A 15,222-nucleotide genomic window follows, 5' to 3' on the forward strand; every position below is an offset into this window, starting at 1 on the left:
CATAATCACTAATGCTCCACACACAGCTGTTTCCAGGAGTCCCTTTAAACACAGCTGCTGCAGTTTTGTGTGTTTCAAACACTCCGCCCATGTTGTTCCTCCCTTCTCAGTCCCTAAAGCTGTCACCTCAACAACGGGCAGTAAAAGAAGCTTTTGTGCTCCCCGAGTCCTCAGAGAAAAACACTAAAAGCACAGAGCCAATTGCATGATGGCCGTTAGAGTAGTTTGTAGTATAAAATTCTGAAAAGGGCATTTGAAAATGTGTTAATAATGGTGGCAAAGTGGCTGGGTTCAGTGTTGAACAGTGAGACTATTGTCTTGGCTCTCTTGGAGCCTGCTGGAGAGATTAAGCACCCAGAGAAGAGATGAGGTACAGAAGAGAGGTGGGAGGGAGGGAGTGGGTCGCAGGGTTGATTTGAAGGGCTTGGATGGTGGTTTGGAGTGTGTTGCAGGGGAGGGGGCTCCCTCGCTTTTGCTCTCTTCCTCTCCTTTTAAATGAGAAGTCGGCAAGGGCAGCTGGAGGCACGCAGTGTGTTGTAGTGCTCTAGGGCCATGTGGTTTGTATTAGTGAGGACAGGGTGTCTGGCACCAGGATAGAGAGTGGGTGGTGCAGAGGGAGTTTAGGTTGTGTGAGGTTGAGAGGTTACAGGACATTTGGATTTCAGATATGGGAGAGGAGATGAGATTCTACAATCACAAAGAGCAGCCAGTGCATGTATATATCTTTGTTTTTAGATGCATTTGACAGCTCATAATGCATAAACACCAATATGAAGAGACCTACCGTACTTGGACATCCCCACCCAGACCCCATCTTTAAGTCTAACCACTGCTTTTCCAACTCTCCTGTTGAATTAATACACATGGTCTCTAGATTGGTCTAGTCAATCAAATGTTGACCGTTACAGGGTTTCTGGTCTTGTTGGGAATATACTATGCACATATTTAATCTCATCAGTATCGATATCATTGAATTATGTGATTATAGTAATTAACAATCAAGAGTGCTGTATTGTATGTCCCCTTTGGCATAAACATGCATTCATAGAACACCTCAAAAATGCATTAAGAGCTGGCATGCATTAACTTTATTTTTTGTGTTGAAAACGACTCAGTGATTTGTCTGACTGCAAGTATATCTTTTTGCCCATTTATTAATGCTTGGTATATCCAGATAATTAGCATGAGATATACTGAGTTACAGGTTTGTTCAGTACATCCATATTATATAATGCAATCTAATACATTTGGTCTGCAATAAACCCTTGTGAATGTGATGGATGTACGGTTCACTATAATGCAGCCCAGTACAACTACACCACAATAGCCGCAAAAATGTCCTCCATGACACACTGTCAGTAAAAGAGGATACATAAGCTTTGTGAGGGTTTATTGCAGGGCTGTTGCAATTGATCAGATTAGACTATACAAATGTATCAAGTATATTTATACTATGTCTTGTAATGTAAAATATCTTGTCACATTGTCAAACTTGTTACCACTCCAACTAGCTCGATCAGATGCTAATGCTGCCTTCATCAGCTGACTCAGACCAGGACAGCGTGTCACCAGGATCCCTGCAACTGCCAAACAAGGAGAGAGCTTACAGGCAAAGATTGCAGGTGTACCAGGAGGCCCAGCAGAGACAAGCCCAACTTGTTCAGAAGCTTCAGACCAAGGTGAGCAGAAATGGACCTCTCTATTCAGTAATTATTACATGAAAAAAATAAGGTCCCTATGGCTTAACTGTGCACTTTCTTTCCACAAGGTCCTTCAGTACAAAAAGAGGTGTGGGGAACTAGAGGAGCAGGTGCTGGAGAAAACCTCAGATTCTGAGAAGATGAGATTGTTGGTATGTGTAGACTGCAGCGTCACCTTCAAGAATCAATGTTACATAGATATACTGTAAATAATCAAGCGTAAGCATTAAACCATTATCTAGGTGTTTTCCTTTTTTACCTCATTAGCTTTAAGGAAAAAAGGATTGTAGTCCAGTAAATAGATTCTTTCTCCTGACAAAATGTGATACTGTATAGGGCAGGTAGTGAAAGGAATTGTGATCATTATCACAGCATTATCACAATGTCAAAACAACTTTCACAAAAATATTCAAAATCATGTTCAAATCATGTTTGTCCCATGGAAGCACATGTTTTTGTTTAACTGGCTATAATTCATTTAGACATGAAAACTATTAACTTTTATACCTCCATATAAGAAAGTGATTGCAATACAATTCTGTCTTTTGTTCTCATTTGTTTAAATCCAATTGTTTTTGCAAGAAATGAAAAGTGACGTAAACAGCCAATGGAGGCATCAAGCAGAACTGAGTAAAACCGAGTAAAACATGGTCTTTTCATGTTGTGTATGAGATTTGTGCTTTTATTTAAATGTATGTAATTCATCCAAATATTATTCTTGGCTGAGTGGCTCCCACAGAGAATTTGGATTAACAGATTTACACTGTAATTATGTTGCTTTATAAATATTAGGTAACTGCTAACTCCCCACTGCTAGCATATACTGAAGTGTTATCACGATGCCAGTAGATGTGGTGTGTGTGTGTGTGTGTGTGTGTGTGTTCAGCTGCAGGCCCATCTGGATTCAGCCCAGCGTCAGCAGCGGACAGAACAGGATCTCAACATGGCTCTGCAGAATAAGTCTGCTCAGCTGGAGGAGGAGCAGAAGAGGTGAGTGATGGGCACCATGCAGTGCAGGTAGGCATGTTTCCCAGCCAATACAGAATGTTCAAAGCTTCTGTATTCATAAGTACTGCATATTCGGAAGATATAGAAAGAGTGCACAGTTTGGAATCTAGAAATCAGACAGCATACAGCAGCAGGGAGTCGCTACTTGGATGCACATTTCAAGCGGTAAATTCACGGATAAGCCTGTTAGAAATTTGCTCCTGTTTTTCTTTCTCTGTTTCTTGCAGAACTCAAGCTGAAATATTTCTGTGAAATGAATGGACCAGAGATATTCTCAGCATTTCCTTTAGCTTTCCTGCTGTGTTTTTCTCTGCCCCTGCTTCAGGGAGAAGGCACAACCTGCCCTTGGCAGATAATCTCTGCATCTAATTTGTCAGAGTAAATTAGTGGGACTGGGTTGGCTCTCTTCTCTAAAGCATTTTAACGATGCTTCACATTAAGTATGGTCCAACCTCTGCAGCTGAGGCCAGGTTTTATTCCCCTATGATTTATACAGTTATGGAACTTCATTTCAAATGCCCATGGCAGAAACTTTGCAAGGACCTGATCATTTTTACTAAAATATAACTCACTGCAGGGTTACTAAACTTCATCCAGTTAAACCCCTTTTAATCTAAGTGTAATGTTGAGATGAAGTCTACAACCATGATTTATATGTTTTTGCTTATAATTGAAATTACTGAACTCTCTTTCCCTACACCGACTTTCCCTACATTCCCATAAAACACAATATTATCCCTTACATGCAAACATGGGTTTGGCCTCATCTCAGACAGATAACCAAACATACCAATGTGGCGTGCTTTACTGTAACTGGGTGTGTGTTTAGTATGCGAATGATGTAAACATTTTTGTCAATGACTATACAAGCAAATCTGGTTGAAATTACACCTAAGTTGACACAGACGTTATAAAACTGTCACACATGTTCACCCTGTAAGTGTGGTTGGCAAGAATGGATCTAAGGGCTACAGATGTACAAGTAATATATTGGCTATATAAATGAAAGAGTTTGGGTGCTATGGAAAGGTTACAGAAGAGTGTCATGAGTTGTTTGTCAGGGAAGAAGTTACAAGTCGTCTCTCAGTGTCTTGTTATTTCCAGGTGTGCCAGCCTCAGCCAAGTTAACTGTATGCTGCGGGAACAACTGGAGCAGACAGGCATTGTCAACCACGGGCTGACAGAGAGCTTAAGGAAGGCTCGTGAAGATGCTGAGTTGTGTGATAGCCGTTTGCGCAGAGAACAAGAGGTGAGAAAAAACCCAAACATTTAGTGTTTGAGTCAGAAACCGGGAAAGCTAAGGTTTATCCCTCTCTGCAAAGAGATTGTGCAATTAAACTCCTGTTGAGTTCACATGGGGTAGGAATTCCATTCATAGCCAGTTTTGTCAATTCATACTCATTCCCTGTTCGTTTCAGTGCTATGAGTTTTGAGTTGTTGTTTCCTGTGAAAACATTCCAACTGCTGAGGGGGAGGAACATTTTGTGCAAACAATCTGCCGTTCGTGCTGTAAATGGGCTACATCTGTTGATTCAGGGAAATCCAATTATTTGTATGTGTGCCAGTGTGCCAGAGTCCAGGAGTTCTAGTATTGCGTCTGTTTGGGATCACAATAAAATGAGAGGTGCCATCATTTTGCTGTAAGAAATCTTTGCCACCCACCCTTCAGTCTCTTCCAGTCCCTTTGCTGTCTGCTTCTCTCTGCAGACGTGCGCCTCCCATCTCAGTCGTGAACAGGCTCGTGTCAGAGCACTGTGGCGCCAGGCCGCTTCCCTGCGGAGCACTTTCACCCAGCTAAGGACGTTCACTGACAGGTGAGCATGGCACACTGCCAGAATGCCTCCAGCGACTCAGGATTCCACAGAACCCCCACCTCTCTTGTGTCTCACACACTCAACTGCAACCACAATCCATCTCTCTCAGCCAAGGATCAAAGTGGAGCAGGTCAACAGGGTCGCCAGTCTCCCTGCTCATTGTTTCCTTTCTGGGGCAACCGATGGCTTACAGTGTCTCTCCTCACTGTTGAAATCATCCATCAGGGCAAAGCTTGAGCCCTATAAGACATGGCTTCTATCATTTTGAACCACTGTTGAGGAGTAATTTGCTTTAATAATGATTGTTCAGCAAATGGACTGCAGTGATCATGTTAGATGCTGTACTATAACTTAAGCTGAAGACACTTCAAAGTGAGCCCTGATCCCCAATCTTAACAACTGCAGACATCCATCCTTTTCAAATACAAACAGACAGTTTTTTTATTAGACTAATGGCTCACAACTGTATGAACAATAACAGCATGTCACGTTTCATATGTTATGATACATTCTATCATTTTTGATGCACATGATTCTGTTCAACAGGGCTCTGTCTGATATGCGGGGGGAGTGTGTCGCTGCCAGTCGGCAGCTGCATGTGGCCTGCATGAACTTGGAGGCCAAAGTAACACAGGACAGCACCTCTAGTTGTGTGGAGATGTCAGCATTGGAGAGGCAGCTGAAAGACAAACTAAAAGAGGCCATGCAGCTTCAGGGTCGCTGGGATGCAGAGAAAATTGAACTTAACTACAGGTAAAGTCCTCTCCAAATCCATATGGGCCTGTCTATCATAAAGAGTGAGTAATTAAAAAGGCATTATAAACTGTAATAGAAATGCTCATCCTTCATTTATAGTTTAGTCAGTTGATCAGTTACAAAAATCACATCTTCCTATGACTGAAATTGGAACTACATCAAGCTATTTTCAGTGACGACCTCTCTTGATATAGGAGAAGCAAGTCTTTTGTACCATCTCCTGCACACTTCATTCAGGGGACTGCAGGACTGTCAGTGCCTTTGTATTCTGCATGTTAGCAGGCTTTTGATCTTATCAAAGTCATTGTTAATCCCATAATTCTGTGCAGAGAATAGGATAGTGTTGATGGTCTAGTAGACGAGAAGCACATGGTAGTCTTGTATCTTCAGTGTCTCAGGGAACTTTGTTTGCATTTGTGAAATAGTCCATTTACATGCTTATCATATCTATACAGAATCCTGGAGCTGACTGATATGGTGAAACACCTCCGCAGCCAAAACAGTGAGAAGGATGCCAGCCTCAGCACCATGCAGATCAGTCTGGACAGGATGGTGGGGCCTTGGGAATCATGACTGGGAGGTGGCAGATAGATTAGGTGGTTTAGAGGGCTAAAGCACATGTAGTCTGGACGTTAGGCTTGATAAACTCCACAACTTCCATGTCTAGAGGGCTGCCGTCTGGGGAATGTCAGGTTTGCTGTATGTGTGCTGCTTATCTGACCTTAATGGTTTCCTGCTCAGGAGACCAGGAGAACAGAGGACAAAGCAGGGATGGAGGTCCTCCACACAGAGATCGAAGGCCTCCAAAGGATTCTATCCAATGTTCAACAGGTCAGAACAAACAAATGCACTTAACTAGATTATGCATTAGGGCAACAAATAAGAAGATTCATGTTGTTTTCCTTTTTCTTCCATTACATCTTCCATATCCAGTTGGTTGGCGGTGAGAGTGATAGCAGTGGCTCTGAAAGCATGTCCCCTTTATCTCATCATGGCCGGTCTCCTCTGAGGAACACCACACTGATGGCTGTGCAGAGTGCACTCTCCAAGCACCAGAAACAAGCACAGGTCCAACAAAAATGGCTATTTCCTCATTGTGGATTATTTAGAACAATGGCCCAGACACAGAAATCTGAGAGGTCACATAAAACAGTATATAATCCAAAAATGTTGTTTGTTTTCCAGACTTTTCTCTCTTTCTTACCTTTTTATTGTGAAATACTTCAGAAATACGGGCATCTAGAAGTCCTTCAAATGAGACAATCCAAGAAAGAAAAGTCATTCTGTGGTTGAATTGCTCATGTCTTTACTTGTAATGATGGGTCACAAGTATTTATAACTTAATCTTAAGAATGGCTGCAAATAACAATTATTTTCCTTATCGAATAATCGTACGATTATTTTCACAAATAATCAATAAGCTTGTTTAGTCATTTCTTCAAAGAACTATGAGAAATGGTCATCACAATTTACCAGAGCCCGAAGTTACATTTTCAAATTGCTTCTTTTGTTCAGCCAAAAGTCCAAAAGACTTTATTCATTGTCATGAATGACAAAGAAAGACGCAAATCTGTACATTCAAGAAGCTGGAAGCAGCATGTTTCACATTTCACATGTTTCACAGATTTGCTTCAAAATAACTGAAACCGATTAATCAGTTATCAGAATAGTTGCCAACTAAATTTCTTTTGACTGAATAACTGATTTATCGACCGATTGATACAGCCCTAATTTAAAGAGGTCAAAAGCCAAAAATCTTGGGAGCCTCTGTTTCAGAGAGATACCATGTTTCACATGTTCAACCAAGTTTATTTACCTACACAACACAAACACTTCATCCACCTAACAAATTACAGGACCTTCGTGGGCGTCTGGATGCAGCTCTGGAGCAAGTGGACACACTGCGCGATCACCTGCAGGAGAGGGACACTGAGAGGAGAGAGCTGGAGCAGAAGATCCAGGAAGTAAGGAAGGAAAGTCAGGAGGCTAAAAAAGATCTGGAAGAAAGCCTGAGAGACAGCAACAGACACCGCTGCTCACTGGAGCTCATGTCCAGGTACTTCCTGATCCTGACGTTATTAACCTTTATATGGGCTGAGTTGAGGCTTCAAGAAGAAAAGTAGCTGCTTGGCTGTGTATTTTGTGTTCATATTTTCTAGACTTTGTTTTGTTATTTGTGAAATTGCCATTAGGACTAAATGTTGTTTTTGGAAAATTACAGATGTTATAATGATTATGATGATTATGACAAATGTTATGCTTTAGTTTTATGTATAATTAAGCAGATGATTTTAACTCTCATTATTAGAACATATTAAAATGTATTGAAACTTCTCCAAAAACTATATTTACACAATAATTTACAAGAAATAAAGAAGAAAAACAAGTGTTCTTATAATGATGATGTTGATCACTGTGCAGCAACTGACCTAAACATGCTCTCTTTTTTTCTCCTCTGCCTCTTATACCTCCGTGTCTCACAGTGAGAAGGCACGCCTGGAGAAGCTGCTGTCAGGGTTACAGCAGGAGGTGGACTCCCAGCGTGCCGAGCTGGAGGCACTGCGGGGCTCATCACTAGAGCTCCAGAGACAGCGGGACCTCCTGAGGCAGCAGAGGGAGGATCTGGAGATGCAGCTGGCACGCCAGCGCACAGAGGCCCAGAGAGGGTACAGCATGAGCGAGGGAGAATGACCATTACACAACACACACCCCGTCACCCGTGATTGTTTTCAAGCCCCGTTTGTTTAGAGTTCAGATCAGTAACACATGTCATTCTCTTGCCGGCAATGCATCCAGATGACATTTGAATGAAATGTAAATGATTTACATTGCATTACTGCACTCATGCAAGAAGAAAACCTTTTTTTTTCCTCTGTTTGAAGGTTTCTTTTGCTTCAAAAAATTTGATTAGCTGAGAATTGGAGCAGGACATGCGATACAGCAAAAAAGTAACTCCCACAGTGGTCTGGCCTTTGGCACCAACATTTCACCATATTTCAAAGTGGAGATGGATTACTGTTCAGGGAATTTGTTTATAAAAAATAATCTTCGTGTGTGAGACAAAGAAACAGTGTGTGAGAGTCATTTTGTGTTTCAGCGAGAGGAGCCTGGAGGAACTTGAAGGGAAGCACTCAGATCTTCGTAGGGAGCTTGTGACAGTGAAGGAGGCCCTGAGTCAAACCACCCTGCAGAGGGAGGTGTTGGAGGATGATAAGGCCAGTCTTGCTTTGGCTCTCAGCAAGGTATACTGCTTTGTTCTCCACCAAGTGGTCTAATCTGAAGCCTGAGGGTTTAAATCCTTCTAATAGTTGTGATTCAATTCACAGATGGAGTCCAAGAGTGCTGCACATGAGTTAGCCCTCACCAAACTGCGGAATCAGGAAGCTGCCCTTAAAGATTCCCTGGCCAAAATGGCAGCCCTGTGCGAAGGCCTTGCCAAAGACAAGGTTGAGCTCAATCGTATCCTGCTGCAGGTCAGTAGCGTTGCAGTTGCCCTGCATCATTAATGGAAGGCAGAGCTGAAAGGAACTGAAGTATTTTTTCCTTCCCTTCCAGACAGAAGGTGAGAAGGCAGAGCTTGGTGAGCGTAGACGGGAAGCTGAAGTGGAGCGGGCAGCAGCCAGGGAAGAGACAGCACGGGTGCAACAGGAGCTGATGGATCTGCTTGCTGACAAACAAGCCCTGGAGAGCTCTCACAGCCACTTGCAGGATCTTTGCCAGAAGCTCGAAGCAGAGCTGAGCCTGCTGCAGAAGGAGAACTCTCAGGCCCTGGAGCAGCACTCCCAGGTCAGAGACCCCCGGCCGTTCACACGCCTCAGCCTCCATCCTCCCAGCTCCCACCACCTGGGAGAACTATGTTGATGTTATTAATGGCTTTCAGCAGGTTCGTGGAGCTTGTTGTCACATTAAAATGTATTGGGTGATACATTTTAATGCGTACTGGACACATCTGCCATGTTTTTTTCTTTCAAATTGGATATGGGGAGCAGTTTGAGCCCCACTCTGCGTTTTATGAGTAACTTGGGATATAGCAAGCAGGGAATCTTCCTGAACAAATGTGAACTGCAAAAGATAAATAGATAGACATATAATATCCAGTGGGGGTTTGTGAGAGACCCAATAAATTAACACCTAAAGTATTCCCATTCTGCCGTCAACAGATCCACATCTCCCTGTTTCGTCCCCTAAAGAATGAAAAGAATCTCCTCTCCTGTTTTGTTATCTGTTCCGAATGTGAACTGGGATATCCGTGTTGATCTCAGCTAGAATATAACAAACCTAAACAATTTGACAAATTCCATCCAAACATTTTTCGTTAGCTTATCTGTAAAAATAAATCAGCCGTGTATAAAACAAGCCCTGGACTGGCCTTCGTCGCACTAAGCTCATGTTTCATTCCCTTATTGGGCACCACTAACATCTGTAACGTTGGTGTAATTCATCCACTTTAATATTTACCCAAGGAGAGGCTGAAAGACATCATGTGCTAATATTGAGTTAGTGTGAGTTCATTTTAGTTTGCCTCAAAATTAAATTACAGTGATTGTTGCTTTTCAGACAATCTGTTTGAGTGAAATATTAGAAGTTGCAGGGGCCTGTTATACATGTACACTCAGCCATTGTGTAATGGTGCCTTAGTAACTGGCCCTTATGGCACAGTATATCAGAGAAATACTTTTCTGTTACAGAATACAGCTTTAACATTGTTTGACTCAAACCAGGGGAGTCAACCCACAAAGGAAGAGTTTTGGGGAAAAATAAGTTAATCAGGTGAGAAAATCAATCCCACTATCATGTCCGTACCATTGATCTGTATGCCGAACATAAAGATAAAGCAAGCTGCCAATTAGCTTAGACAAAAAAAGAATGGCATATTTAAGTAAAAAGATGGCCTAATATTTTTTTTTTTTTAAGATTTTTTCTGGCATAGACACCTTTATTAAGCAGTAGACAGACAGGAAATATGGGAGAGAGAGGGGGATGTGACATGCAGCGAAGGACCTCCGGCCGGAATCGAACCGGGGTCGGTTGCGTTTATGGCATGCGCTCTAACCACTCGACCACCTGCGCGCCAACATGGCCTAATATGTCTGAAAATATCTGCCCACCAGCAGCTAACACATCGTACCTTCTTTGTTTAATTTGTCCACAAACAGTAATGTAAAGATGAGGTTGTATAAGAGAGGTTCTGGGTTATTTTTGAAACTATTTCTTGGCTTAGCCAGTGGAGTCTTGTTGTTGTGGGGAAATTGCCAGGCAAACAGCGGAAAATGTGCAAAGTCATGTGCCAAGAAATAGTTCCTGGCCGTTAACCTTATAAAACCACAACATGTTATTTTTACACTTTGATTTTCACACAGAGTAAACAAACAAAACATATAGTGGTAATTTATTAGTTTTAAAGATGCTGAAAGGCTAAATGACTTCGGACAGAACCAGACTAGTTGTTTCCTCTTGCTTCCAGCCTAAATGCTTTGCTAATTGCCTGCTTGCTCTAGCTTCATATTTAGCTTAAAGATATGTGTCTTAAGTGTTAAAATATATATATTTTTTTAATTATTTAAACCCTTTGATTGTCAACGCCTCTATGTAAAGGGCTCTATGTAACAATCTGTAGCAGTTTACATGTGGTTATCAGCTTTTTATTGGCCATATGTGAGCCGATTGTAACATGACGTGAAAAAGACCTTCCTTGTCTCCCTTGGTTGTCCATACAAGCCTGTGGACAATTCGTTTAAGTTGTTGTATGCTGCTAGACTTGGGACTTCTTTGTGAGGGATTCCGGTAGTATACAATCAAAAGGATGTGACTTAATGCATGTATTTGAGTGTCTTGTCTCAGTGCCTCTCCGCACCGCAAACAGAGAGCAACAATAGCTAACATTAGTATAGAAATAGAGTGCGCTTACATAAACCAACGACTGGCTTCTAGCTCAACACAGACGTTCTAGAGAGCCGCTTTAAGTACTGTTTTACTCTGATCTGTTAAGCCATCTGTGTCATGTTTTAAGAGTAATTTCCATTAGAAATTGTCTGCCAAATTCAGTGAATTTCTCCATTAAAGGGTGAATCCCAGGACAATCATCTCCTCAGTACAATTTGTCGTTGGAGTTTAATATATGCTGAATAAAATTCAGCAAGTTACGCATTACTGCACATTTTCACAGTTTATTATTTGTGTTGCTAGGTATAGGTCCTGTGGTGTGTCACAGTGATTTAAGTTGTAACTGGAAAAAAATCATAACCCCACTAATCATTTTTGTTTTGCTTCAGGTGGTGCATTTGTTATGGCCCTACAGTTCCTATGCACTGTCATGAATCACTTAAAGTTTGTTTAATTTATGCTTTATAACAGCAAAAAGGGAGGGATGTTGAGTTCAATATTAGAGCGTAAGTGTAGAGGTTGGGTGGTTCATTCTCAATCCAACAGATACACATTACCCTCCATAACGTAACTGTTAATGTAGGACTTCCTTCTGCTGCTCGTGAAAAATGTGTTCCATAGTTGTGGAAGCAATGAAGTGTGTAAGCTGAGGTGTGAATGTATATAATGATTCAGTTTATAGTCTTTATTTTTTCTGCTTTAAGCAAAAACTATAGATTAATTGTGTGATGTTTTATTTTTTATTTGTGTGTGTCGGTCTCCAGGTCAACAGGCAGATGCAGGCTGTGTCAGAGGAGCTGTGTGCGTGCAGGAAGGAGCTTGAGACACAGACCACAGCCCTAAAGAGAGCTACCCATGACAGGGAGGAGCTGGCCAAGGACAAGGCTGCTCTGGATGTCAAGCTAAACACCGCTGACCGAAACGCCTGCGGTCTCACGCAGGAGCTGGTTGCACTTAGGTCTGAATGTGTTTGTCTTTGTGTGTGTGTTTGTGTGTGTATTTTTGTTGTATGACCTCTAAAATGTTTTGGGACCAATTTCAGATTTATAACCAGTTTTCCCAGTTTGTTTTGTGCAGCTTCATTAAGTGCAATTCAGCTACAGTAAAATTGTTTCTGTCCTCACTGGTTAAGGGCATGGTCATCATTGAGGTTAGGCATGTGGGGTTAAGCATGTATCAGTTATGGTTATGGTTAGGTTAAAAGTGTAAGGAATGAATGTAAGTCAGTATGGTCTCCTCAAAAGCATCATAAACAACTCAGTGTGTGTGTGTATGTGTTTGTTTAAGCCAGCCCAACTGCCCAAATGTGTGTTTAAGGTCATTTTGACTTTTTAAGCATATTTTATTTTCTAAAGCACAGCCCGTCACAGGTAACAAGAGTCTTTAAGTAACATAGTTTTATTTGGAAAGTTTGCTCATGATGGATCATTGGATTTTACGACCTTCTACACCTAGCGGTTCAAAGGTCTTTTTTTCAGAGCTCAAACCACTTTACCACTGTGTTCCAGAGCAGAGAAGGAGTCCCTGGAGACGGGTCTGTTTGAGAGCCAGGAGCTTGCCTCGTCTCTGGAGGCCGAGCGCACCAGGATGGAGGGGGAGAGGCGCAGCTTGCTCCTGGCTAACGAGGCCTTGACGCGTGAGTAGCCCCCTCCCTCAGAGACCCCACTGTCCTCCTTGCCAAGCCCCCTGGCCATGAAGCCTTTCCAACAGCCCACTAGAGATCCATATTTCAGCTGTGAGCTCTGCAACAGCTGGGCTGCAGGATCACTGGAGCTGCTTTCTCAGCTGACCAGGGTCCCACCATTCCACGCAAACACACATGGATTGGATAAGTGGTGTTAAGCTTGCATGTTCCACATAAAACATGCATGAGGATCCCCTGAAAATAAAACCCAAAATAAAATCTTGCTGATCCTGACTGTCTCCACCTAATAACTGACAGATATTTAATGCATCTGTCCAGGTGATGGTGCTCAGATGCGCGTGGATGCTGAACGCCAGTTTGCACAAGCCGCACAAGAACGGAGTAAGTTAGAGGAGAGGATGGCCCAGGTGGAGAGAAATGCCCTGCTAGCACTGAACAACAAAGAGCAAAGTCACAGAGAGCAGCTTGAAGCTGAACGCAGACAAAAGGTACAGTAAGACTTAAAGATTTGAATCAGATCCTCTAGCTACCTATGAACTAATAGGGAGTGTGTGCACTTGGTGGCTGACAGGAGCAGCAGTGTGCGGAGCTGACAGTTCAGCGGGAGCTGGCTGAGGAGCAGCTGCGTAGACAGTATGAGGAGCTGCGTGTGCACAGCCAGAAGGAGCTGCAGCAGGTGCAAGAGGAGCTGGCCAGGCTGCAGCAGGACTTCAACCAAAGCCTCCTGCAGGCTGAGAGTGAGAAGCAGCAGGTGTGTGAGGTGGTACATTACAGGTTTTTGATAATTCATGAACTTTAAAATGTTGGTGCATTTGAGGGTAGCCAATAGGGTTAGAAAATGGTCTCATGAAAACAGAAATTTCTGTCTTCACAGTGTGTGTCCATCAAACGTCACATGTCCTGCCAATATCCTCGTGCAAGATGCTAGGTCCACTCCTTGTCCGTGGAAGTTTCTGTCAGCTTCATGTCTTCTGTATTTCCCAATTTTTTGTGAGCAGGCTTTGTCCCAGAAGGAGGTGGAGAAGGCTGCCCTCATGGAGAAGGTAGCAGCCCTGCAGCAGGACCTGGCGGCAGAAGGCATGGAGCTTGAGTGCATGCAGAGGGAGGCAATGAGCAAACAGGAGCAGGATAAGGTAAAATACGGCAGAGTCAAAATGGTTCTGGTCATTTTTCTTTTTTTTTTTTACATATAACTCTCTGTTTCAGCATGCAATGGCCGTCTGTCAGACTGAGCTACAAGACTTGCGGAATCAATTTGAGGAGTCTTTGAACTCCCATGAGGATGTCAAGAAGAGTCTAACAGAGCAGGTCAGGGAGTTGAACCAACAGAGAGATCACACACAACAGGAGGTGAGCTCTTTATAAACATATCTTTTTTCCAGCCTTTCTTTGAAACATAAACATCATGCTAGTCTTTTCAGTGGCACCAGTGTTTAATAATATCTGTTGCTATGATGACTCATACCGGACTAACGTCAACCTTACTGATGTGTATATGGACGGGGAAATATAAACAAATCATAGAGTATATAGGGTGCATGTCACCAGAGGTGGTTTGTACAGTAGGATCACAGAAATGGATAGGAAATTGAAGGCTTGTTTAGCTTGGCATAGGATGGGAGACCACAGCTCTGCCTCTAGAGTGGGGGAGAGTTTGCACCAATTAGTACTAGTGTGAGGCATAGCCATTTACCATAGGCGGCTGTTGACCTTGGCCACAGGCCGTTACTAGCATCAGGGTGCCATCAGGTGCAGAGTGCACAGGGCCAAATCCTACAAGCAGAGGTGGTATCCACTCTTTAGGCTCCCACTCAGCACTCGCTCTCTGTGTCTTTTTCCTGCCACTGGAGGAAAAATTAGTTCCATTGACCTTAAAATAAACATAAAAATGCAATTAGAGGCTATAATTTTGGTCCAGTGACATACCTCTCAGAGCCAAATGAGAGCTGTAAATCTAATCTCTTTGGGTTGCTTGAGGTCAGGATTCCAGGCACGAGGTCGCTGGGCGTTTTAGTGAAATAACAAGCTCACAGTCACCTCATGAAGATGTAAGTGCAAGAGTTGTAAGGGCCTCAACATGCCTTGATTTAAAAGCATGCTCTCCCTGGAAAGGGGGATTGTTTATCTGTGTGGGACTTTGGGTTCAATAAAAAGCAAAAACCAAGATCATCCTGTCTTCTCTCTGTCTCCTTAGTCATGTCAAAGTATAGTGAATGAGGTTGTGCGGAGCCAGAGCAGAGGAGTTTTGAGGTTTGGACAGCCCTCCCAACCATATATCAAGTCCAGCTTAAGCGACACTGTCATATTTGGCCACCACCCCTGCTTGTTCTCTCGTTTGATTATTTTCACTTATCCCATCTCAGGAGTCTCATGTCAGACAGTGACAAAGCAGGAGAGAGAGCGTGTGACAGAGAGC

General features: G+C 42.8%; 1 protein-coding gene across 2 annotated transcripts in view; it reads left to right on the forward strand.

The window, feature by feature from the left end:
• crocc2 (ciliary rootlet coiled-coil, rootletin family member 2) overlaps positions 1-15,222 on the forward strand; it is a 34,188-nt gene that overhangs the window by 10,234 nt on the left and 8,732 nt on the right. For both annotated transcript variants that reach the window (XM_030433110.1, XM_030433111.1), the window contains exons 5-24: positions 1,512-1,679; positions 1,769-1,852; positions 2,587-2,690; positions 3,813-3,957; positions 4,416-4,522; positions 5,069-5,275; positions 5,734-5,830; positions 6,020-6,109; positions 6,212-6,346; positions 7,135-7,334; positions 7,762-7,944; positions 8,376-8,520; positions 8,605-8,751; positions 8,834-9,064; positions 11,926-12,119; positions 12,670-12,797; positions 13,125-13,294; positions 13,378-13,557; positions 13,805-13,939; positions 14,013-14,156. In XM_030433110.1, the coding sequence (XP_030288970.1) occupies positions 1,512-1,679; positions 1,769-1,852; positions 2,587-2,690; positions 3,813-3,957; positions 4,416-4,522; positions 5,069-5,275; positions 5,734-5,830; positions 6,020-6,109; positions 6,212-6,346; positions 7,135-7,334; positions 7,762-7,944; positions 8,376-8,520; positions 8,605-8,751; positions 8,834-9,064; positions 11,926-12,119; positions 12,670-12,797; positions 13,125-13,294; positions 13,378-13,557; positions 13,805-13,939; positions 14,013-14,156 (2,994 nt within the window). The remainder of the gene's footprint in view (positions 1-1,511; positions 1,680-1,768; positions 1,853-2,586; positions 2,691-3,812; positions 3,958-4,415; positions 4,523-5,068; positions 5,276-5,733; positions 5,831-6,019; positions 6,110-6,211; positions 6,347-7,134; positions 7,335-7,761; positions 7,945-8,375; positions 8,521-8,604; positions 8,752-8,833; positions 9,065-11,925; positions 12,120-12,669; positions 12,798-13,124; positions 13,295-13,377; positions 13,558-13,804; positions 13,940-14,012; positions 14,157-15,222) is intronic.

Source organism: Sparus aurata, chromosome 11, assembly GCF_900880675.1.
Source record: "Sparus aurata chromosome 11, fSpaAur1.1, whole genome shotgun sequence".
Lineage (NCBI taxonomy): Eukaryota > Metazoa > Chordata > Actinopteri > Spariformes > Sparidae > Sparus > Sparus aurata.